The sequence below is a fragment of the Triplophysa dalaica genome, chromosome 22, assembly GCF_015846415.1.
Source record: "Triplophysa dalaica isolate WHDGS20190420 chromosome 22, ASM1584641v1, whole genome shotgun sequence".
Classification (NCBI taxonomy): Eukaryota; Metazoa; Chordata; class Actinopteri; order Cypriniformes; family Nemacheilidae; genus Triplophysa; species Triplophysa dalaica.
The window spans coordinates 8,865,769-8,892,246 of record NC_079563.1 but is presented as its reverse complement, the minus strand read 5'-3'; the positions used below and the strand labels follow the sequence as shown (position 1 = coordinate 8,892,246).

The window sequence follows — 26,478 nt, the reverse complement described above, 5'->3', positions numbered from 1 at the left end:
GTATGACATAATTATAATATGTATCATTTTATCATATGCATAATAAGTTACCCTAACACCAGTCGGTTAATTGATGACCTCTGAAGCAAAACAATGGTTTTAGTTCTCTTTGCTTCTGAATTTTTTTTTTCCCCTTAGCCCCTCCATATTTGTATACATCAATACATTACAGAGAGATTTGTGCAGACAAAACCATACAATTTTTTTTTTTACAAAATACCGCAGCGATGATGTTTTCCTCTTTTATATTTGATCCATATCATGACATCCTGCATTTATTTAATATTTTGCGGTATCTACAATTTTAAAAAACGCTGATTAAAATCTTCTACGCGGTCTGACAGCATTATTGAGCACTACTGGCATCTTGTGTTGGACTATTGGAAAAACAGATCAGACAGGCAATATATCACAAAGCACAAACCTACCTGCCAGTGCTTGTTGTTATCTTAATAATGCAATTTGTGAAAGATAAATAGATCTGCATTAAAGTTCATCAATCTACTAAATAGCCTGTCTACAGTTTTTTAAAAAGAACTTTACAAATTGTCCTTAAATACTCCTACATTAAATACATCTTTTTCCAGAAACATGCACAGAAAAATAACTTACATTTACACTTTGTCATTTAATACATATGGTATCTCATGTTTGTGCCTACATGACATATATGATATATATATACAGCAATGAGTTATATAATAAACAACCACTCAATAAAGTTCTGGCACCTACTTACTTTTACCTGTAAGGTTTTTTTATATTTGCTTTCATATACAGTATGACACAAACTGCAACATGAAGGTTTTATTGTCAACATTGCAGAATAATGTTACAGAAAAATGTGGTGAGAAACACGGCCTGAACATACAGATGGCTGGACAGTCTCTGTTGTAAGCGTGTGATGTATTATTTGATAACCCAAGTAAATAGATTTGCTATTGGCTGCGTGTGGAACAAAGATCTTCTAATGTTGTTTTCAATATGCCAGTTAGTTACATCCTACAGTGTCAAGCGCCAACAGTGTACAAAGACCCAAAGCCTAAGTTTAGCACCAAGCCTGAGCTTAGATATTTCATACTATTTCACAATATAAACACTGTAGCTATGTGCACGAATATGTGTCATAGATCATAACTGAATAAATAATAGTGTCTAGACTCAGTGTCCATGCATTTTTTTTAATGAATGGTCAGGAAAGTTGTCCCCGAACATTTTGTAATTGTTAGAAATGTTATCGGAATGATTGCTGAAGCAAATTTTGTACATATAAACACCAATAAATAAAAACATGATATATGTACATCGCCCTTCGTACATTAGTAACACATTTAAGTGTGATATCAGTGACCATGTAAAAAAAAAAAAAAGATGGTTTAGAATTAAAACTTTGTGTTAATAAATATAGAGGCCTTTATTATAAATTTCTATGGGCACTTTGAGAATTGGAATAGTGATGTACGGCGTAAAAGCGAGTTTGCGTAGTTCATCACGGAATTCATATAAAATTCCATAACTATCCAACTTTTGCTGTGATTGTAGGGATGGCAAGAATCCTCATCCTGCTTTTTATGTACGCCAGCTACTGTTGTGAATATGATTGAAATAACATTTGGTATGTGGAATCATCTCGCTTGCTTATCTTTACATGTCTGCATAGCATCCGTATTAGATTAGCATGGATAGTATCGGTCTCTCCGTGGGGAGAGTTCGAGTGTCCGAGTCCAAATGTTAGAAAAGGGACACTTTTTTCTTCAGGTCGTTCCGTTTCCATAGTGACAGACGATCGAATTCTGAGATGGACATTCCGAATAAGTTCTGGAATTCCTCTGGAGACAGATGTCTCTTTAAAAGGAGGAAGGACAAATAAAACAACCAATGGGTTTTTATGTACAATAAGATTATGTATACAGTTTGTTAAAGTTTAAAATCATTATTATTATAAACAATGTACATTATATAACATTAAAGTGTAAACACTGTGGCATTCAATACATAGTTTTGTTTGTCAACTGTAAATTTCAGTTGAGGTTTCAATAAAAACGTTTGATAAAGCTAGTATCTCAGACGTTTAATTTTTAAAAAACGTCTCAAACACAACAAACTTTGTGCTTTTAAGTGGGTTTACCTCTAATCTGGTCCTGTCAACACCTGGTGGAAGCTTACTGCGCCCTCTGTGGGTCACTATCAGCATTTCATAAGGATATATCTGAAGTCAGAGACAACATTTTGTTATGTTTTAGGGTCATCGTATGCAAAATCATGTATTGTTTTGTTGTGCATGACACTAGACACTAAAAACAAGCTGGGCAATTCCATGCAAATGTCAACCTTAAAGTTTCAACCAAAGGTTTTCACCATACTGATAGGTCCATATTTGGTAGTTAAAACACCCATGTGTAAAGCACTTTTCATTTTGTTTTTAAAGCATGATTGTACATAGTCAAGTTAGTCTTTGTCACATCCATAACGGTCCATATTCCTCATAAATGGGCACATGTTTTGTGTTCTCTGAAGAGACATCCCTTGGTTATTTGTTTGGTATTATTGCTTCTGGTTTGTGCATTTTAATTGACAGAAATCCTAAAAATGTATGTTTTCGCTCAAAAACATATTTTTTTTGTCACATACATAAAGCGTTTTCACTCTTGTAAAATAGAAAAATCCTTTTTGGACTGATATTTTTCGGATGTGTGGACTCTATCATCGGGGGTTTAGAAAAACATATACAGACGATTGGGTATATTGGTAATAAATATATTCTCTGAGTATTTACATTTCCAGTTTTGATTGAAAGAGTCACATCCGTAACCTTGGAATTGCCCAGCTGCGCTCACATCAATTCCATGCTTACGGAAGAATACTTGAAACTAAACACAACAAATTCTACCTCCAGAGTTTCCATGTACATTTTAGTGACATTGCTTGATTCTACATTCAATGGATGCAAGGCTTTGAAGCAATATGGAATATGAGGGCATGTATGACATGGGGTTAGAACGGTGAGAGCATGAAAACTTTGGAGGAGCTTTAATTGTGAGAGTAACAGAATCACGTCACTACATCTACCTCACCTTCTGCTCCAGAATACTAGGAAGAGAGTTTCCTCGGTCCATTCGGCCACTCTCTGTTACACCGTTCTATGAACAGACATAACCCCAGTCCCAAAAAATCCCCACGGGGACAAAGGAGACAGTACATTTAAAGAGAGGGGCCTCCATTGCATCCATAATAATGAAAGTCATTTGATTCATTATTAATAATTTTACTCATTATGAATACATATGCAAACAGCGTGTGGAAATCAAATGAGTCGAAAGCCATGAAACAAGGGAGGGTAAGCTATTATCTGCCACTCAGGGCAAAGATACATTAGCAGGAAGTGGCAAACAGGAAAGGGTGTGGTTTCTATATAAAAGGCTTATAACAGAACTATCTGTTGTCATATTAGGATCAAACAGCCATGCTTGTTAAATGAAATAAGCAAAAGCATCTTACCTGTATGCCTGCAGAACATCCAAAAAAAAGACATAGTAATGTGTTTTAAAGTAGAAAATTATTTTGGTCGTATATTCTTAAATGTATGTGGGAAGACTTTGACTTTTATAAACGAGAACATTTTAATCTTACCTGTTTTTGCTTTTCCATTGTCTGTCAAGGTGAAGTCTGCTGACTGCAGCTTTAGGCGTGAAAACAAAATACAAATGAATTATAGCCACTCAATATTGCCAGAAAACGACAGGTGATCATCATGTTCCTCGAATTACTAAAACTTTCACGACTTCAAAGTTTCACTGTGAAAATGTCTTGACAGGTTGTGCTTTTGTGTTATCAGAGTCATGAACACATGAACAGATTGCCACCCACATGCACACACATTAACAGATGTCCACCCACACCACTGCAACCATTCTAAACCCAAAAACAAAACCCTGTTACTCATTTCACTTGAAAAGAGGTGAGCCAATCATATAAGAGCTTATTTGCAAATGGTCTGAATGGTGCTGCGGCACAAAAGGGGCTGTTATAAAGACATATACCCCAAGGCTGTCTCTTACCCTTGTGAGGCCTGTTCGACTGCACGGAGGTAAAGATGCTGATTTAGTCGCACTGGCTGATGAACCTGCAATGGACAAAAATTACACAAAAATTGTAACGACAAGCTTACACAACACACACAAGGATGGCTACGAATTGCAAGGAGATTGTGTCTGACACTGTGAAAAATTTTGTAACGTTTTAAGAAAAATAATGTAAAAATGCTACAGTGAACTGTATAAAACCTCCACATACAGTAAAAAAATAATACAGTAAAATGTGTTATTTAACGTATGAATTATACATTTTATGGTTACAAGTAATATCTATTTATATATAATTATAAATATTCTATATAATATATTGCATATAATTTCTAAGATGATGGTAAACAGTATATTATCTGTAATAACGCAATGCAAACATAATGACAATATGTTGATCATGCAATACCAGTCAACCTAAAGGACTTATTGAAGGTGTGAATTATTTCATTAAAACAAATAATATCTATTTTAAAAAAATGTATCTTACAGCTTTCTCTAACCACTTATTATGTAGTGTACGAAATTTCAAACACGCATACACACCCACATGTTCAAGAATCACATACCCAAGTTTATGTTGGTCCCATCTGGAAGTGAACGTGTTTTTCTGCGGATGAGCACTGATTTCTCGAGTTCCTCCTTCAGGATTATTTTGCCCATGTTGGACTGTATCTGTATAACAAACAGCGCAGTCATGATTATTAAGCTCCATTCGGCCTTGCCTTGCACGCCTCCATATTCATCCAGCACTTACTGAAATGTAATGGCTATAAAACGAAACACTTAATTATAAAAAATATTCCTGAGTCATTCAAGACAAACTGCAGACAGTGAATGATTTTAATCTTACCAGGGTGTATTGATGTGGGACTGTGATGCTGCTGTCAGGTGAAAGTATATTACAGTATATTTATTTTATGTGGATTGCTTCATCCCATTTGTATGATTGGTCTTGAGTTTTTGATATAGATATAGATTGTTATTCATTCTCATTAATAAAGTATTCAAAATATTCGGTGTATTTTGGACATTTTTGGTTCATTTTGTAGCTCTTAATTATGAATTATCACAACATTGTAAAGTACCATGATACTACTTGGTTTCGTGATGCTTTAGCGTGTATAGCATCGTAAAATGTTTATGGTATGGAGTGGCTCATCATTGGCCTATTTTTGTAGGCTAACCCAGAAGTAAGTTCCCTCAACCGAAACTATATAGATTTTTCCCATATAGGCTTTTTGACAATGATTTTAGACAGTGGTGCCAATTTTGCATTATTTGTGAGATTTAAATGCGCGATGACGTCTAACGTCCCCGCCAAAGGAAGTACTCTTTTAAAAACTTGTTGGCAACTGCTGTTTTTAAGGCAAAAAAAAGCTTAAAAAATTATGAGCGAGTTATGGTGTGTTTTATGCCATAGATTAAAACATGAAAATAATAACACGTTTTGTTAGCTGCAGACCTTATTTCAGGCGACTTACAAAAAAAACTTTCAAAAATCCATTTACTGGGACGATGGAACTGGGTATAATAGATTAGAAATAGATTATTCTTTTTAATCTAGATTAATCTAGATTAATTCCAAGATTAATCTAGATTAATCTAGATTAAAATGGCTCATTTGAATTCTGCCGAAGGCATTCAGAATATGTGTGCTACCCAAATAATGACTAAAAGTAAGTCTTTGAGAACGGGTTTCTCAAGCCAGGTGGCGCATTAGACCAGGGGCTCATCTCCTGTTTCCAAAATGCATCACAAACTGCTTGAGAAAGCTGTTCTACTATGATAATTGGTGATGAAAATTAAATTATGTTCAATAAGATGTACTTGTGTTTACTTCCGCATTAGCTAAGGGATGATTTGCGTTTAGGTGGTACTTGAGACTGGAAGAGCTCCTACAGTACATTTACATTTAGTCATTTAGCAGACGCTTTTATCCAAAGCGATTTACAAAGAGTGAGGGAGCAACAAGCGATATGTCATACAGGAGCCATAATACATTAGATCTCAATACAAAGTTACTGGTTTCAACTAAAGCTAGACCACTACCTGTTGAGAGAAAGTGTTTTTTTAAACCAATTCCGCATTGCACAAGGTGCAAACAACCTTCGTCTTGTCGATGTTTCTATTGGGAAGGTTCTTAAAAATTAATATTCCCTGAAGCAAACCCGGCGGCTTCATAGCTGCATCCATGTTAGTACGTCACGTTTGATGCGGTAATTTCACAGTAACGTTATGTTGTGTTCAGACCAAACGCGAATGGCGTGTCAAGCGCGATTGATTTATATGTTAATGCAAAGAGCCAATAGACCTACTTGCTGCGCGAATCGCGCGAATGAAGCCCTGGTTATGCGATGATGAGGCGGCGCTAAGGACGCGAATGAAGCCCTGGTTATGAGATGATGAGGCGGCTTCTGCTTCCGCGAATGACGCGAATCACACGAGTTGAAAAATCGCGTTCTCGCCCCGTACAGTGCAGTTAAGCTGGTATACATCCGCGCTAAAATATCAAGGTGAAAGTCATCATAGCTTGCGTAGTATAGACCCAGCTCCCAACCCAACTTTGAGAATAGATTAACGGCGACATTTTTGTAATCGCGCGATAAGAGTCTCACTGCGTTAACGGCATTAACGGCCCACCACTACTTAAAATGCTAACTCGCTTCCAGGGATAGCATGCAAAAATTCATCATCTCTGATACTCCATTGTGCGACAACCTGCGATACTCCATTGTGACAACCTTATGAAGTTCCTGCTCCTGGAGTTTCTTTGCTTCTTCTGTCAGGTCCTCAAAGTCCTCTTCCTCGATTGATTTTCCCTGCTCGACTGCTTTCTTCCTCCATTCGATTTCTGAGTGGAATAAACTGGTGTTAGTTACGAACGACAGGTTCCCTTTCTGTCGGTCTCTCGACGTTGTGTCGAGAACGACAGATGGGGTTCGCCCTTGAGAACCAATCAACTCTGACTACTATAGAAAAGGCCAATGAAATTTGGCGAATGCAATTTGCATGCCGGGCTCCGCCCCCGGAAATCCGGTATAAAAGGAGGCCGGCGTGCAGCATTCACTTACCTTTTGTTCTTCAGAGCCATCGCTCATGAGTACAACTCAGGATTCAATCCTCTACAACTACACGCTGGTGCTACGACGTGTTACAGCGGATCGTCCCTTCCTGCAGCGACCTTCCCTTGGGCGTCTCGGCGGTTCCGGAGGTGTTAGAGATTTTTTCTAAAAGTCCTTTTCAGGACTGACTGAGCATTCTCCAGCGCGGCATGTCCCGCTGTTCTCTTGGGTGCGGCACCCTCATCGAGGAGGGGGATGGACACGATCGCTGCATTAGGTGTCTGGGCGTCCAGCACACTGAAGCAGCGTTCGTTGACACATCTGCCTGCACTGCGGGCAGATTGTCATTCAGAAGTTGCGGTCACGGGTGGCTGTCTTCCTACGGGAACCAGCCACCATTTCGTCTGCTACCCGGGCTGTGACATCTGTGGCTACGGCCCCGATGACCACCCACGTTAGCAGCGTTAGTGATACGGGGAACTCTGCGAACGTAAACCCGCCAGCCAAGTGCTCACGGGCCGATCGCACCCCGATTCGCTCTTCTGAACGTTCCCCAACCGGCGGTGGCATACCGTCCGGATCCTCACGCACACACTCGGAAACGATGTGTGACGTAGATGAGATGTCGCTCGCAGCATCGGAGGGAGACTGGCATCCGACTCTGCCGAATCCAAACTCCACCCCCAGCGGTCGAGTTCAGGAGGAAGCAGAAGTGATGTCATCCGTGCTAACCCGGGGATACGTGGTTCCCGAGGTCGGTGCGCGGTGCAAACCGTGCCCACTCCGGGTGCCATGTTTTTCCCGGAGGTGCATGAGGAGCTGTGTAAAACTTGGAACGCTCCACTCACGGACCGTTCCAGTGAAACCAGCTCCGGCTCCCTTACTTCCCTCGATGGTGAGGCAGCCAAGGACTGCGTCGAGATCCCCCTGGTGGAACGTCCGCCTGCGGTGCGGGGGGATCGACCACTCCTACCGTCCAAAGCACGTAAGACTTCGGCATCACTGGTGTCGAAAGCTTGCGATGTTGCGGGCCAGGCTGCCTCCTCTCTCTATGCCTTGGCCATCCTGCAGGTCCGCCAGGCCAGGGCGTTGAGAGGGCTCCACGAGGGTAAGGCCGACCCGGGTATAATGCAGGATCTCCGTGCCACCGCTGACAGCGCTCTACGGGCGACTAAGGCGGCGGCACGGGCCCTGGGTCGGACGATGTCCACGGTAGTGGTCCAGGAGAGACACCCCCGGCTATACCTTGTGCAGAAGAGTGACAGCAAGGAAGTCCGCTTTCTTGATGCACTCATCTCGCAGGGTGGGTTGTTGGTAACACCGTCGAGGACTGCGCTCAGCAGTTTTTTGACGGCGAATCAGACAGTGGCAATTAACCACATTTTTTTTTCACGCCGCGACTCGGCCGCCTACAGGCCTCCGAGATCTCACGTGACGTCTGCTTCCCTGCAACCCAGGACCCTTTCGACATCGGCTCCGGTTCCTGTGCCCCCACAGGCGGCACCCCGGAAGCAGAGGTCGAGGGGGAAACCTCCACCCCGTCAGCAACCTCCTCGCGAGAAGGGACACTGACGGGAAGACCCCAGGAAGAACAACATCGGGCCCGAACCTTCACAGCCACGGCTCTGATCGGTCGGTACGGGACGACTCCTGCCTCGTCACCAAAGCCGGGCCCTTGTTAGGGCTTGGCGCCCACTTACTCACTGAGTTTTCTGTTCTCCCCGGGTTTACTTGCAGCCGATCGCACACTCCACTGGACTGTGCTCGGCGAACCGACCTCACACCCTGGCGAGGCGTGAGGTCGTACACATACGACAGCCGTCACCACTCTCAAACCGACAGTGCGTGCCGTTGTCCCGCCAGGCAGGTAAGCAGGCGGAGCAAAAACCTTCCCTCCGGGGACTCCCAGCGACATGGTTAGCTCCGCCAGCCGACGAACCACCCCCCGTGGGAATGATGAAGCAGACCGTCCCCTTGGTCACCCTGTCACAGTCCCTGGGAGCTCGAGAGCTGCCCACACTGTCTCGCTGGCTAATGAGGGCGGTCCGTCTTGGTTACTCGATCCAGTTCGCCAGAGACTCACCCAAGTTTCGGGGCATCATCTCTCCCTCTGTCAGAGGCAGGGACGCCTCCGTACTTCGGGTAGAGGTCACCACCCTTCTGGCAAAACAGGCATCGAGTTCGTCCCTCAAAACCAAGATGTTCAGTGGGTCACCACCCGCACTTCATCGTTCCCAAGAAAGACGGCGGGTTGCCCCCAAAGGCTGCGTACCCTGAACAGAGCACCTTCACAAGCTGCCATTCAGGGTGCTCACACAGAGGCTCGTCCTGACATCTATGAGGTGTCAGGATTGGTTCGTGGCAATCGACCTGAAGGACGCTTACTTTCATGTCTCGATCCTCCTCGACACCGGCCGTTCCCACGGTTCGCGTGCGAGAGGCGGGCATATCAGTACAGAGTCCTCCCTTTCGGTCTGTCCCTGACCGCCCTTTCTCCCTGAGAGGAGGAAGGCGAGCGGGTACTAAACTATCTCAGCGACTGGCCTATCTTGGCACACTCGCGAGATCTGTTATGTACACAAAGGGACCTGGTGCTCCGGCACCTAGGTCGATTGGGACTCCAGGTCAACCAAGAGAGGGGCAAGCTCTCCCCAGTGCAGAGCATCCTCTTTCTCGGTATGGAACTCAGCTCTGTCACCATGTCGGTACACCTGTCCGCAGTTGTGCCCAACCAGTGTTGAACTGTCTGAAATGAACATTTTAGGCAGACAGCGGTCCCCCTGAAACAATTCAGAGGCTCCTGGGACACATGGCGTCCTCGCGGGTTAATACCCCTCGAGTTGATGCACATGACACCGCTCCAACACTGGTTTCAGAGTCGAGTTCCGAGGAGAGCGTGGCACACCGGCAGCAGGCGCATGGTGATGCCGCCCTGCTGCCGACGCACCATAACCCCTAGTCTTTATGACTTTTTCGACGGACTCAGGTCCCTTTGAGCAGGTTATGAGGCAGGTCGTGGTGACGACTGAAGTCTCCCTGCAGGGGTGCGGTGTAGTGTGCGGTGTTGGACGAACCCCCGCCTGCGCTGGCATATCAATTGCCAAGAGTTGTGGGCTATGCTACTTGCACTGAGCAGGCTACGGCCTCTCGTGCGAGACATGCACGTGCTGTTCCGAGGACAGCACTATAGCTGTAGCGAATACAGATCGTCAGGGTGGCGTTCGCACACAGCAGCTAAACACAACTTGCTCGACGCCTCCTCCGGTGGAGTCAACAGGTGACTCGTTCCCTGCAGGCCACACACCCCGGGCAAACTGAACTAGACAGCCGACGTGCTTTCTCGCCAGTTTATGCCTCGTGGAGAGTGGCGACTCCACCCCCGTGCAGTCCAGCTCATTTGGAGGCTGTTCGGGTAGGCCCAGGTAAAACCTGTTCACCTCCCGTAACACCACCATTTGCCCGCTTGATAGTCCCTGCCCTCGGCACGGATATCCTTGCGCACAGCTGGCCGCGGGATGGGCGGAAGCACACCTTCCCCCCCCAGGAGCCTTCTTGTACAGACTCTGTGCAAGGTCAGGGAGCAGGAGCACCAAGTGTTATTGGTTACACCACACCGGTCTAACCGCACTTGGCCTCAGAGCCGATGCTCTGGACAGCGACTCCCCCTGAACCATTCCCCTGACAGAGGACCTGCTCTCTCAGGGGAAGGACACGTTCTGGCATCCCAGATCAGACCTCTGGAACACCCATGTCTGGTCTCTAGACGGGACGAGAAGATCCTAAGATGGCTACTCCCCCTATACGGCTGAGACCATCACCCAGGCTAGGGCCCCATCTACTAGGCGGTTACACGCCTCTAGACGGTGCCTCTTCTCGTCCTGGTGTCTTTCTCAACGAGAAAGACCCACTGAGGTGCTTGATCAGGATTGTGTTCCCCTTCTCACGAGACTGGAGACTAACATCTCCCTTCCACACTGAAAGTGTATGTAGTCGCTATTGCCACTCATCACGACTCAGTCGGTGGAAAGTTTCTAGGGCAACACGACCTGGTCACCAGGTTCCTAAGCAGCGAGAGGGCGGAATCCGCCTCATCTCCGCTCCATACCCTCTTGGGACCCTAAGTGGTCCTGGGGGGCCTCAGGGCCCCCCAAAGAGCCCCTCGGAGGTTCCGATCTTCCTCATAGAGTAAGACGGCCCTCCTGACGGCGCTCACTTCCTTCAAGAGGGTAGGGGACCACCGAGCATCCTCCGTGTCCCTGGATTGCCTTAAACTCGGCCCTGGAAACTCTCACGTTATCTTGACACCCAGGCCCCGATGCGTGCCCAAGAAGTTCCCACTACTCCCTCCGGGGCCAAGTGGTGAACTTGCAGGCGCTCCCCATAGGGGAGGAAGACCCAACCCGACTAGTGTTGTGTCCAGTACGTACTGGACCGCACGCAGAGCTCTGAAGCTCTGACCAGCTCCGTGTCTGTTGGAGGACAGCAGAAGGGGAAGGCTGTCTCCAAACAGAGGCTGGCGCACTGGGTCGTGGACGCCGTTACGACGGCATTCCGATCTCAGAATCTCCCATGCCCATTGGCAGTGAGGGCTCACTCCACACGGAGTTTAGCCACCTCCTGGACACTGGTAGAAGCGCCTCTCTAGCAGACATCTGTAGAGCTGCGGGTTGGGCTATGCCCAAACACCTTCGCAAGGGTTAACAACCTTCGCGTAAACCCGGTGTCAGCCCACGTCCTGCGTGGCGACATGTAGGACTGGCATCCGGGGGGGCGTATGCCTGCGAAAGCACCTTTCCACCCTCTAACAGGTTGGGTCAGTGTGCTATTTACCTTTTCTTCTTACCCGAACACATCGCTAAGAAACTGGTACCTCACCAGCCTCCCTTCTTACCCAGACACTGGTTAAGAATAGGCATTCCATCCATCACCAAACAAGCACCCCCTGGGGGCTGGCTGGGCAGAGCAGCCTTCCCCCTTAGGCCGGGATACCATGTGAGCTATCACAGATAGCTCTAACCGGACCTAGTGCTACCGGACGTCTGTAACACCCCCTCCGTGGGCTGTTCCGTCTGATGTATCCTCATGAGAATGGTTCCCACTCCTGGTAACCCATGAGCTTCCCCAGGTGGGCCTCCACCTCGCGGTTAACTACTCAGTCCGCACGTTCCATGCGTTCTCCTCCAAGGACGAGACCATACCTATATCCACCATATTCCTCCCCACGGGTAGGAGGTGGCCTCTGTAGCGCTTCCCTGATTAAGAGTCGCGCTTACCCGGTGTAAACTGATCTGGACGGCCTCTCGCCTATAGAGAGCTAAGGCCCCGTCCGTGAAAGTTACCGGTCAGGGCTGTACCCATCTTTCTCCAAGAAAGCTCTGGAACCCCCCGACCACCACACTGGAAGGTTACAGTCTCACGAAAGCTTCGAGATGACACGCCCAGGCTTGTTACCGTCGCTTCGCTAGAGATTGTGACGCGATACAGCGTTGTGGCGTTTTCCATAGGCAACCCCATCTGTCGTTCTCGACACAACGTCGAGAGACCGACAGAAAGGGAACGTCTTGGTTACGTATGTAACCTCAGTTCCCTGATGGAGGGAACGAGACGTTGTGTCCCTTATGCCACGAACACGTATCGTATTCTGCTGCAGTTTGAGAGGTCTCAGGCTCTTCAGAACAAAGGTAAGTGAATGCTGCACGCCGGCCTCCTTTTATACCGGATTTCCGGGGGCGGAGCCCGGCATGCAAATTGCATTCGCCAAATTTCATTGGCCTTTTCTATAGTAGTCAGAGTTGATTGGTTCTCAAGGGCGAACCCCATCTGTCGTTCTCGACACAACGTCTCGTTCCCTCCATCAGGGAACTGAGGTTACATACGTAACCAAGACGTTTTCTTCTCCGAGAAGAATATATACTAATATGCAGCCACAGAAAAAATTAAGAGACCATTTGTTTAAGAGACCAAATGTATATTTTATAGGCATTTCTAGATATATTGTGGCCATTCCAGTCCAGTGTCTGTTGAATTTCAATCAAATCAAACCTCAGGAGTGAGATAATGTCGTCCAACAGCTATGTGGAAGACGGACAGCATGACAAGACACATGAAAACTGTGGTAAAAATCGAGGTTATCACATAAAACATTATTTAAAAAATGTTCCCAAATACTGTACAAATATTCAAATATTATTGTTGTATTGCTTGAAAATGTTTCTAAACTCTGTTTTCTATGCAGTATTTGGGGTCTACAATAATACAAGCATCTTTCTGTTATGTTGAACTGCTTTTCCAGTTTTCATTCTCCGCAAATAAATGCAAATAGAAACAATATTTATATTTGAAATTAGAGAGAGATATTTTTAGTAGTTCACAGAATGAAAAAAAATATATAATTTTAACTCAACACACGTATGAAAAGTACATTTAAAATTCAGAAAAACTGATTTTGAAATGGTCTCATAATTTTTCTGCGGCTGTACACGGTGTCATTGCCAGACTAAAACTTTCTAAAAGTCGAAAGGTTTCTAGCGTTTAGTTTTGGGAGATGCAGAAAAGGTTATCTCACAATACAAATGTTGATTATAAATAAACTATAAACAATTAAAACCTTAACGTGTTACTAAAAAATTGTTCAAACAGATTCGTTATTGAATGTTTTTCCCAAAATTTGTGTATGCTTATGCTGTGTATTTGTGTAAGTTAATGGTTATGAGTACTACATTCCATTTATAACATGTATCAGTTCAAATAAATTGTTGGTCACTCGTCTACTTAATATGGTACATAGGCTGTCAGTTTCTAAGGCAAGTCACAAGATTTCAAAGCGAGCTTGAAGATTCATCTCCGTGTTAGGTGTGCAGACATGGTATAAAAAACAGAAACTGGACTTGTAAAAGCTGGTAAGTGTTCATTTACCCATAGAAGCTAGAGAAGGTGGACACGGCCAGTACTCAGTTTCTATCTTTGAGGGCAGGTTGGGATCAGGAGGTTGGGCTGCTGGGAATTTGGACGACTCGATGATGCTGCCATGTTTATTATGGGACGCTCCGGTATGTGTGTCTGAGGATCGACAAGAACCAACAAAACAATGTTAATTCATAATCTTTCTGTCTTCCTTTTAAAATCAATTGAATTTTGATGTACGCCTCTAAATAAAGGCTTTAGGAAACTAAGAGAACAATTACCATGCTTGTAATTTGGAGGCTTCTTATAGATGTTCATGCCAATGTCTAAAAAAACAACATGTGAACGATTATGTTCAAACGCATATCATTTTGTGATAGAAAAGACTAATTGTGAATTATATAATAACCTGGCCTGTGGAAATGCTGCATGGGGCCTTTGGAGGCGGGACTTATCTTGCGAGGCTGCGCCGTGGAGCCCATGTTGGACCCTCCTGGAGACCCATGCTCTGACGGTTCCTTGGACTCTTTTGAAGCAAATATCTGAAGAAAGATGTAAGAAGTCACGTACTATATAATATTATTAGGAAACGCTAATGCTTAACACTGCAGCTTAATGCTTTGACCCCGATTATAAAGAGTGGGAGTTCTGACAACTTAGCACATTTCAGCCTGTAATGGAAGCCAGACCATCGTATTTCAGCACCTGCATCAATAATATGACACTGCAAACCAATGCCTTACTGTAAACTATGCTAAAAGCTGCCAGGAGCAAAGAACATAATGTGATATTTATGGTCCATATCAGGTTTTGTTAAGTTTTGTTCATTTCGATCCAAACACTATTAATTATGATAAAGTTCTTGCAAAACTGCTTTAAAAACCTGTTATGTTCCATATAAAAATAATAACATTTAATCACAAACCCTTTTTCCTTAGATTAATTAATTTAACTCTTAATTGTTCTGTTTATCTAAAAATGACGTTAAAGAGAACGAAAGTTCATCCAAAAATGAAAAACTCTGACATATTAAGTCATTCCAAACCTGTATGATATTCTCTCTTCTGCGGAACACTAAATATGATATTTTTGAAGAAGGTTGAAAACAAAACATCAATGGAACCCATTGACGTCTAGACCACTGAGACATTTCTCAAAATATCTTCTTTTGTGTTCCACAGAAGAAAGGAACTCATACTGTTTTTGAACAACATGCGGGTGAATAAATCATTACAGAAATCAATTTTTGGGTGAACTATCTATCACTAATAATGAAAGTCCCATGATTGACAACGGCTTGATGTCTCACCTCAGGGGAAGGAGGAGGCGAGATTGAATGAGGTGACATTGATCTCTGGGGGAGACGGAAAGAGAAAACAGAAGACACACATTGAAATGCATCTTGTTTATGGCCTGTCATTTAAATGGCTCACATTTCCCACACACACAGAAACAGATTATCAATCATGCATAACAAAGTTCTGTATGAAAGAATAATACTATAGTGATTTCATTCAAAAAGAGCTATTGTAAAACATGCAATAAATAAATGTATCCTGATGGAACAATAAAAACAAAGAGCAATCTAAAGACAGACTCAATGTTTTTGGCTTTCTAACCTCTCTGCTTCTCGAGAGCAGATCCAGGGCTGAGATATTGAAATGTGGCTCGTACACCATCAGATCAGGCCGTTCCACCTCAAGTATAGCTTTGTCTTTGGGAATGGCTGCCAAGTCCTTATATCCAATAACCTGATTGTCCATTCTTGCCTTGGGGAGTGAGAAAAAGTGTGTAAAAAGTAAGTTCAGATTGTGGAGAAAGAAACAGTTGTCCTCTATTGCCTCATGGGGTTCCTGGGAACTGGGATATTAGGCATGTGCTTTATGACTGAATGGAACTTGTTTTCGTTGAAACTAATAGCTGTTAACCATTTAAATTTAGACTAGATCATAATTTAGTGCTCTCAAACAAATACAAATATATCTGGAGACTTACCACAATAGAGGTGGCTGGAGAGCTAGGTGTACTAGGACCCCGGGAAGACGGGGCCGTCCCTGTCTGCAGGCAGCAGGCCAAATCAAAGAGGTCATAGGTTATAACCTAACTGGTTGGATTTTATGACATCTTGTTAATGAAAAATAAAATCTGTATGCGATATCATCAATCAAGCTGATGAAATCTGTCACTCAGCCACGCCCCCTTTCAATTCCTTTTCATGCAGATCGAACAACACTTTATGGGTTTATTTTCGCAGGAAAATTTTGTAGAAAAGTTGAAAAAATGTCAAGGTATTGCATGACAAATTTTTACAAATGCATACATTACCTTCTGCATGGCTGGAGCAAACTATAAACCAAGGCTTTCGTTATTCCAGCTATACAGTTCTGAAATAAAGCACAAAAAGGCCGTGAAAGAATGAGGGGAAATAGGGTTATGGATCATAAGATGCACCAGTAAATTAATTGCAACCAGGACTTTTAGGTATTTCATGACAAGTTTAGGGTAAAAGCAATACTCAAGAATTAAATATTAAACTTTTAAAAAGTGATGTGCTCAATAAGTCATATTAACACCTTTTTTCAATACTTTACTCGTCAAAATAATCTTACCAATTTCAACTTCAACTTGAATTGCAATTGGTGAGTCAATTTAGTATCATTTACATTTATGTGCTTTGTAAAGCCAACTTGATTTAACCTCTAAAACTCTGACACCCCCCATATTGTCCAATATTGCATCATCAAATCTACAAGTTGTGGAGCACAAAACTAGACATATGAATCTTACATTTATTCTTAAGAACATAATAAAAGTAAAACACCAACCCCCCATCATAAATCATACGACTAATAGTTAGTTTCACATATCGCAGAAACTTACAAAAGATGTGTCGTAACATAACATAGAAAAGCAGTCACATTGTTTCAACTCGGAGGGTTTTTAAGTGGATTTTTTCACAGGGAGCATATAAATTGCCCACAGATATGAACATATGTATGTGTATTTAATATTGTAATATGCAATATTATATATAATAATGTGATTTCTTTTAAACAGTAACCAACCTTCCACTCTTTTATTCCACAAATAAAAATTTAAAACACTGTCCACTTCAAAACGTTAATTTCACCAAAAACTAGCGGTTTCTACATAAAACATCCCATCTCCCCACATTACATAAAGAGACTGTATCACCGGTCCAGAAATCCATTTAATTACACATCAAGTGTTTGACACCCCCGCTCATATCAAACACATCTATCTGTTATGTGAATAACAAGGTTGCGTGTTGTACTGCAGTCACTGTTATTACACCGTATTCAGAATTTTATATTCTTTGTTTACCCTTAAAAAGATTATAAGATATCCAGATAATTCCTTTTACCAGCTGCTGTCTGCTGGAAAAGCATGAGGTGCAGCAAAATTGCTTCCACTAAGGGGATAATGTCTTTCTTAACCAAGCAGTTAATTCATTGGATGCAGGGACATCCTGACATCCTGTTAGTGTGGGGGAGGAGAAGGGACATCACGATCGCTCACCTTCTTTTACCTTAAACAGCTTTTCAGTTCAATAGAAATATCTCATTTCAAATGTTAAAAGAGCAAGGGAACGTCCCATCCACTACAGCTCCATTCAAGGGACAGTTCATCCAAAAATCTAAAATTTTTCATCGCTTGTCATTTCAGCCCTGTATAATTTTCTTTCTTCCGCAGAACATAAAAGAAGATATTTTGAAGAACGTTGGTAACCAAACAACATTGGCCCCCCGCATTGACTTCCACTGCATGGAAACAAAACCAATGAGACGTTCCTAAAAATATCTTCTTTTGTGTTCCACAGAATGAAATCATCCACATGTTTGAATGAAATGAGGGTGAATAGATGATGACAGAATTGAGGTTTTTGGGCGGACTCTACCTAACATCAGAAAACAGTGTGATAAGTGTAGCACGGGTTATCAGATGGTTTTGGGTTGTAGTTCAAAACTGTGCTAACTAGCTTGAAAAGTAATTTCCATTGCATATAATTATGAGCCTTGAATATTTCATGACACGCTCACTATCCTACGAAACTGAGTACGTTATGAAAGCCTCGAGGCATTTTGAATCCATTTCCACTAAAACTGTGCACAAATATGCTCTTTTTGAAAGAAACAGCTTTTTGATTTGTCTCTGGGCTTTGATCTTTTCTCGCTCTGGCTTGTTTTGACCCCTCATGACTCTTACACATAAGGTGTCAGCTACGCTCTGCAATTTTTTTTCATTAGGTTTAGGGACAATTCACACAAAAATAAAAATCATGTCATCGGTTATTCACCCTCATGTTGTTCAAAACCTGTATTTGTCTCTCTTTCCTTCTTTCATTCATGAATGAATGAATGAGGTTATCCATATGGCTGCTGGTTCTTCTGTGGAACATAAAAAATATATATTTTGAGAAAATGTCTCGGTGGCTTTGTCTCCATAAAGTGGAGGTCAATGGGGTCAATGTTGTTTGGTTACTAAAGTTCTTCAAATTATATTTTCGTGTTTACCTGAAGAAAGAAAGTCATAAAGGTTTGAAGTGATGACAGAATTTGAGTGGACAAAATAATGTTGGCCTCAAAACAACATAAAAAATTCCCTCAATAGTTTAGCCAAGAACTAGCCAGCTGAAGCTTGACTTTCTTAAGAGTATTATACCAAAGGTAACAGGAACCCCGGTAGACCTTGGAGACAAAAGGCAACAGATCAGATTTCTATTTAAGCCCCTAACATCACTTTCCTCCTCTGTCTGATATCTGTCACACAAGGCTTTCTGTGCTGTTTAGAAAGGTTAGTGATCAACTCGGGTCGGGTCTACTCTGGCGTGAAGGACATTGTACCGAGACCATGTGTGCTGAAGAACCTCAAACCTCTTTACTGACATGATTAATCACGTGAGGCACAATGCAAAGGGTCTTTCATTTGTGAAGAGGGACCCATCTGCATCAAGCTGTCTTTAATTCAAGTTCAATCTGCTTAAAAACGCGTCCCTGAGCACAAAGCGCAAATAAAGTTTGATTTAGTGGTCATTTCACATGATTGAATTCCATTTAATACTTCACAAAATACTTAATGTATATGGGCTGCCCACATTTTCATTTGAAAGATAGGTTTCTTAATACCAGACAGGATTTTACTAAAGAACATTTTGCAAGACGTAAACAATGCTGGTCCAGAAGCACTTCCTGTTTCAGTTTTTTTTATCACTAGCGTACACAGGTGTTAAAATAAAATACAACAAAAAGTACATTTAAAACTGAACAATGTTATCTTCAAGACTTGTTTTTCATGTGAAATAAAAGAAAGAAAAAACACACTGAAAGAGGAAGTGTTTCTGGATCAGTGTTGTTTACATCTTGCCACATGGTCTCTTTAGAAATTCACAGACATTGAGAGACCCCTGACATTCAAATAAGTAAACGGTTACATCAAATTCCATAAAAATGCATGAAATTGAACTTTTGGACCCTCTGGTTAGGAAAACGTGTTTGCATATTTATGTGGAAATGCCTGAGTACGATTTCTTTTCTAATGCTGTAGTTTGCAAAAAACTGGAACATTCTGCTGGTGCACATTTCAGATAATCTCAAAACTGAACCATTACAGTTTCCTGCTGTCCAAGCTGCAACATGAACAAACAAAAATCGTTTCAAAAAGAAAATATGAGAAAAATAGAACACTAATACAGTCGCAATAATACAATGTCATCTAAATGTCTGTATCTGAATCAAATATAAAGGCAGAGCTTTAGACAGAATTTTAAGATTCAACTAACTTCAAACATATAACTAGAGACATTTAAATACAAATCAGATGGATCAAACTTAGAAAAGCAACATTTTCCCACCAAAGCACGGTATTGTTCCATGATGATATTTAATAGGCCTGTTTCGTTTGTTAATATGGAAGCAGGACAGACACTCATGAGATGAAAAGCATGCCTCTTATCTTCCATCTGAGAGGGACTCTTAGCGTGCATGAGTAAGCAATGAGGGAATAGGATTGTGATTCACTTCAAATATCATTTTCTGAATCAATATATTAAGTGTGGTGCGAATGTTAGATTAACTCTGTTTAAAACATAAACATCAGATTATCATTTATTCATTCAACATTCAAATTCTTTGAAACGTCTATTATATTTTCTTTCACAAATAAACAGATAAAATAGTAAATACGTAAAAAGATACATGTTTAACAGACTTATCGAGTAAAAGCACCATTTAAGAACCTCATCACTGACACACATCCAAGCATACCCCAATGTTTCAAGTTTCAAGCATCATTTGAGTTTTAAATCATATTTTATTTTTGTAGCTACAGACAATATCGCATTTTCCGTTGAAAAACATCTAGATCAGCCCCAAATGCAACGGTTTGATTCTGCACAGAAACTATTGATTTCATGGTATAAAATAACTCAAATCCTTAAAGGACTGAAAAGGTTTTAAGAAAGGGATAGATTTAGAACGACCAGAATAATTGAAAGAGCAAAGGGTCATATCTGGAGACGAAACAAACCACGATACACACCAGGATTTCAGCTTGGCTCCAGTTCTGTGACGAAGAGGAAATCCTATTCTGACAGATCCAGACTTCCTGTCATCTTTCTCCTGTTCTCCTCAGTTCTCAGTGTCTCTCTCGCTCTCGGCACGCTGCTCAGAACACCCCACCCACTTCTCTCTCCACCCAAACTGAAATGCACTTATCTCAGCAGAGCAAGAGGAGCCAACGCCCAATCAGACCCGTCGGTTGCGTCACCGGGGCAACGCTCCGCTCTGTCTTGAGAGACGTCTCCAAGCAGTGCTGATGGATACAGGATACATTACCACGGTAAGACCTTTCAGCCCCACTGGGAGAGCATGTGAGGAGCTGGGGAGCATCTGTGCCACCTTATTAGTGTTTCTATCTGGACATTAACAGCCCTCGTCTTTAATGTCACTGTCATATAGAGCAATAAAACCACAATAAAACAGCTAACTCCACCCCTTCTGAGCAGGTCCAGGATGCCTTTGTGTTTTCATGAATGTGATGTTTAGGCTAAAAGCTACAAGCCACAGCTGGGACTTAGGGATATAGATGGTCTTGTCAGTGTTGCTTAGTTTATTTAGCATATTGGTTTAGCCGTAACACACCAGAGAGCAGCGAGACTGACTGCTGGATTCGCAGATTACTGTTCTATTGATTAAACCAGTGATGAATCCCAGTTTCCTCCTGTAGTGAAGCACTTCACTGTGATCATGAGAGGAAGTGGCAACTGGCTAGTATCACATCACAACTCTATTAAGAATTGATCTCCAGGCAAAATTTAAGACAGCATTTCAGTTTCTTAAAGGGGTCATATGGAGCGAATACGTTTTTTTCTGTGTGGTGTGTTATAAGCTGCCCATGTGTGTATTAGACACGTAAAATTGCAAAAATACGTGTTGGAAATAAGATGCAGTCTATCGAAAAGCGAATGCTCACCCAGACCTGTCTGAAACACCTCGTTTAACCACACCCACACAAATCTAAGTCAGTTCATGGTATGATTTGACTGAGATCGACCAAATGTATGCGCAAGTGAGGCGGGCGTACCTTACAGTACAATTGCTCTGGAACCTGATGTTCCAAATATGGTAAGAGGCCGTTACATTTCCATCACACGTTTGCAGTATACGACCAATCACTATGCACCGGTTATCAGGCCAATTATAGCACACCTCGCTTTTCAGTGCGATGGGCTTTGTAAAAAAATCTGCAAAGCATTCAAACATGATCGGTGTGTGGAAAAAACAGCGTTTTTTAACCTTAAATCGTGTATACACATTGCATTACATCTAAAACAAATGATAATATTGTCATTTCACCCCTTTAAAGATTAAAATCTAGCCAATCTGGCAACAAATGCTGTAAAAACATATTCTTTATTATTTATTTCATGTTAATGCATCTGTAAAGTGTGACTATTTTTCCTTTCTGAATGACTGGAGACTGTCTGCTACTGTATATTGCAGGTAAACTTAATCTGTAATGCACTCTTCTTATGTGTTTCACAAAACAGATTATTTAAATTAAGCACTGATTTGTTATTTCATTTCGGCTCTAATCTTCTATGCAAATCTAGTCTTTATGAAACAGGTCACCTGCTGTCTTATTGAATTTATATCAAACAGTTGTTCAGCCAATAAAGTGCGTGCGCGTTCCATCTGCTTTAATGTTTCATTACGCTCCATCACTACATATCTTCACCGTTACATTAAAGGGACAATTCACCCGAAAACTGAAAATTCCTGTAATCATTTCCTTACCCTCAAGTTGTTCCAAATCTGTGTCAATTACTTTGTTCTGATGAACACAGAGAAGATGTTTGGAAGAACATTCGTCACCAAACAGTTCTTGGCCACCATTGACTACCATTGCAGGATAAAATACTTTTAATTCGATATTTTAAAGAATGTAGGAAAGCAAACAGTTCTGGGGAACTTTTGACTACTTTCATTTTTCCTACTAGTCAATGTTGGTGAATGAACTGTTTGGTAAAAAGCATTCTTTTAAATATCTTTCTCTGTGTTGATCACAACAACAACAAATTACACAGATTTGGAACAACTTGCGGGTGAGTACATGATGACAGAATGTTTATTTTAGGGTGAATTGTGCCTTTAACTGCTCTTCAATATAATGGATAATATGACAATATAATGCATAGCATATTTCAGCCGGCTCTCACTAAATCCATGTTTCGAGTCAGATCCGTGGGCGTTGCTTGTTGGTTTTGGCTAAATCCTTGGTGTATCAAGTCTTACAAAACCTTTACCATAAACCACAATCTAACCATCTAAACTACCTATGATTGTTAAACTTGCCAAAAAACTCAGTTGCGTGATGACGTCAGAGATCGACGAATGACAAGCGTGCAAAGGGTTACGTCGTTGTTAAAATGAAAATCACTGCAGCTGTCAATATGCAATAAAGTATCTGCTTGTGTCATTTGAACTGTTTGTTTAGTTCTTTATTTCATGTATAATTTTGCAAATGTGAATCAGAGAAATATCACATTTTCAAAAACCTTCAAACTTTTGTGCATTTAAGCAGGTAACCCCAACCTTTCAAAAAGTGTAATGCATATACAAATATATTAAAAATAAAATGTTGCACAAAATAAACATCAAGTAAAAGAAATCCAACAATGAAGAATTGCTGAAAGGAAGCAGCAGTTTCCTGTTGCTTTTGACAGGAAAGTGAACCAGCGGGTAACGCGCAGCTGGACGGGTCTTTTAAGTGCTTTAAAGTGTCGTATTTATTTATTTATTTGCTTGTTATTTCGTGACACTGCTAAAAAGGACGAGTACAAAAATAACTTATAAATTTAAAATCAGGTAATAATAAATACAGAAGAGACAACTGAAAGGCCTGCATAGAGCAAATTCTTCATAAGCTCCATAAACGTTGAAGGTTATTGCCGTACGCATGGCCTAACCATAAGACATTTGATTTTATATTATACCTCTTATACTATACTACTGAAATCCTTATTTCCATTATTTCCCCAAAATCCTAAATGTAAAGTTTGATTCTAGTGATGCTCTTATGTGTACATTGATGGCAGCTTGTGATAATGCGTTTGCACCAACCATTCGCATCAATACTGAGAGCGATGAATGTCATACAATGTTTGACTCATTTGAATGGTAACAAAAACACCCTCTCAGCACAACAAACCAAACACAATTCCCTTTATACCATAACGGCACGGAGTCCAAATCTGAGCATTTATAGATCGCAACATATTTCCATCCAATGCATCCCCAGTGGTATGATGAAGACATAAACGTATAGCTTATCTTACCTCTTAGATCCTTTAACAGTGATTTATATCCGTCCTTTGCGTCCTAAGATGCAGAATGTCAAATTTAGGCTACCCTAAACACTCACTCATAAATATCGCGTGTAGTGCGCGTCGATTAGCGCTTGCCACAACGGTTGTGTCTTAAAACCTCCCTTAAAGGCTCCCTATCTAGACAACACTATAGGCGTCACAGGCGCTATCTGAGTCACCTGATTTAGAAAGCGTCGAAGATGCCCCAAAATGCTGTCCGGGTATGGAGACACAGCCATTATGGGGGGAAATCTGTAGCATATTTTGCTGTAATGTTAGATGTGTATCAAATGAGCGAAATTAAAGGTAAATGAAGGGCAAATATTCTTCCCTCCCTCCCTATTTTCCCCATCTTGTATACGCCTTTAATAGATATCAGTTAAAAAAATGAGTTATAATATGTTATAAAAAGACCCTAAATTGAAATGTTCAGTTTGTGTTTCTTTACATATAGCAAATTTAAGGAAACTATACTAAACATCTGTATATAACGCATATTAAACTGAGTATTAACAGGTCTTGACCTAGAGAGCGCAGTGAAACAAACAGTCTACTTAATATTGGGGACTTTATTTAAAGGTATCTTTATAATATTAAATGAATGTATTGTTCGCAGATTATTCGAGATTTCTAGAATGTTCCTATTCTTGAGAAAATGAACGTCATCACATGTAAGGAAAAGAGGAAATAACGGACAACAACATGCCGCACTTAAATCACATGATTGTTTATCATGACGTGCTCGTGCACGTCCGGGTCAAACGGCGTCAGCATGGACACGGGGGATGTTCTTGCATCTCTGGTAGGCAGTTAGTTATTATGTTTATGGATTAAAACATCACTATTGAATAATGTGACAGGTAAACCTATCATTGTATAGAGGCGTGTTCACAAATAAGGATTTGATTTCTGTTAAGAGGCCAGATTAGTAAACCTACATGTCTCAGTTAGCATGCATGCTAACAAGCATGCTATGTTCATATGGCCAAAAACTGGAAAAACAAACACGATCAAATAATGAATACAAGTATTTGTTTGTACTATGTTCAATGATATAACGTGACTATTGTGATTTAGTAGTCGAGTCGTTTCGTGTCAAAATTACACCGCGATGCAAACAATGCAGTCTTTAATTGTTTTCCAATGGTATAAATGCCACATTTGATTTATTATTTCTCAGTAGTGTTTAATGTTGTGTTCAATTATTTCTCTGTAGTGTTTAATCTTGTGCTCAATCAGATTTAATATTATTTTTCCTTCAAATGAAATAGGGGGTCGAGGGAGCCACCGCTGCTGCGCATGCGCTCTCTCTCCCAGCAGAGGCTTATGGAAATGATGTGAGTGATGACGTCTTAATATTTGCAAAATTACTAGCATCAAATCCTCAACAGACTAACCTTACTTATAAAACATGTCCCAACAGACCCAATTGGAGGTAATGTGGGCTATGAAAGCCTACAATCATGCTGAAGTTTACTTTAATGTAAGTGCTGGAATGGATTAGGATCACGTTACCAGAACCCCTTGCATGTCCAGCTTTACAAACCATTTATTTCTTCCTTCTCCAGCTCATTTCTGCGGTTGATCCAAAATTTCTAAAGCTAACTAAATCGGACGACCAGATCTACACTAAATTCCGGGAAGCGTTTCCTGACTTTAGTATTCAGGTTCTGGACCCTGAGCTGCTGAAGTCGGCCGAGGCTAAAGAGGTGCGTAAAGTCCCAACGTACGTTAGAAGATACTGCCCACACACAATAATTCAAGTTTTTGCTCATTTGTTTTACAGACATGGAGGCCTTTTTGTAACCAGTTCGATGGCATCGTAGAGGACTTCAACTATGGCACATTATTACGCATAGACTGTCAGAAGGACTACACAGAAATAAACACAATATTTGGTATGTTATGTCAGACGTGAACTTCTTAGAAGGCAACAATGACAATCTTACTCCTGTTTTTAATGATCACACATTTAAAGCTATGGTTAGATTGCAGGTTTAAATATAAACTAATATTTTTTATTTCAGCCACCAGAATCCAGTTTTACGCCATTGAGATCGCAAGAAACAGGGAGGGCTATAATGAGTTTGTCCACAACGCCGGCTCAAAAGCCAAACAACAGAAAGAAGATCAGAGTTAATCAAGTCAACGTGTTATTTCAAGAGGCCTTCTTAGTGTTAAAAAGACTTCTTAGACATTATGTCAACATAAATCACCTTTAGGTCCTCAGATGATGACATTTGGAACATTGAAAGTTAACTGTTCCTCTATGTAAATGTTTGTAATAAATATTGTATTTCTCATCTGTACTCCATCACTTTGCTGCATGATGGATTATTATTTTGCTTTATTAGTCAAGTCTTGGATTTTTTTTGTATGAACACAAATAAAACAAAGTTCAGAAAATAGTGTTTGGTGTCCATTGATGATGTATTATCTGAAGGTTAGGTGCCTTGTGTAACCTCAAAAGTGAATATGTGCTACCTGTAAAGAACCTCAAAAGATTTAGTCGGATCTTAAAGCTCGGGAAATTTTGAATAGT

The 26,478-nt window shown here is 41.4% G+C and overlaps 2 protein-coding genes across 6 annotated transcripts; one reads left to right on the top strand and one right to left on the bottom strand.

Moving 5' to 3' along the window:
* Positions 1 to 792: 792 nt before the first annotated feature.
* dmtn (dematin actin binding protein) lies at positions 793 to 24,603 on the bottom strand. Of its 5 annotated transcripts, none has more exons than XM_056737511.1 (15): positions 23,907 to 24,602; positions 16,376 to 16,434; positions 16,046 to 16,108; positions 15,670 to 15,819; positions 15,360 to 15,404; positions 14,460 to 14,592; positions 14,332 to 14,376; positions 14,063 to 14,206; positions 6,827 to 6,936; positions 4,652 to 4,757; positions 4,059 to 4,123; positions 3,618 to 3,679; positions 3,075 to 3,123; positions 2,129 to 2,209; positions 793 to 1,845 (listed from the first exon to the last, which is right to left on the bottom strand). In XM_056737511.1, exons 2-15 carry the CDS (start codon positions 16,382 to 16,384, stop codon positions 1,732 to 1,734), a joined length of 1,176 nt encoding a protein of 391 aa, XP_056593489.1. In that variant the 5' UTR covers positions 16,385 to 16,434; positions 23,907 to 24,602; the 3' UTR covers positions 793 to 1,731. The 5 variants fall into 5 exon arrangements, 1 of the variants encoding a protein (XP_056593489.1); XR_008905182.1 differs by having other exon boundaries at positions 1,788 to 1,845; positions 3,075 to 3,140; positions 3,631 to 3,679; XR_008905181.1 differs by having other exon boundaries at positions 1,778 to 1,845; positions 2,129 to 3,506; positions 3,631 to 3,679.
* Positions 24,604 to 24,640: 37 nt separating this feature from the next.
* On the top strand, positions 24,641 to 26,344 carry pbdc1 (polysaccharide biosynthesis domain containing 1). Its single transcript, XM_056737513.1, has 6 exons — positions 24,641 to 24,738; positions 25,208 to 25,273; positions 25,360 to 25,419; positions 25,505 to 25,645; positions 25,723 to 25,834; positions 25,964 to 26,344. The coding sequence occupies exons 1-6, from the start codon at positions 24,670 to 24,672 to the stop codon at positions 26,074 to 26,076; spliced, it is 561 nt and encodes a 186-aa protein (XP_056593491.1). The 5' UTR covers positions 24,641 to 24,669; the 3' UTR covers positions 26,077 to 26,344.
* The last annotated feature ends 134 nt before the right edge of the window (positions 26,345 to 26,478 follow it).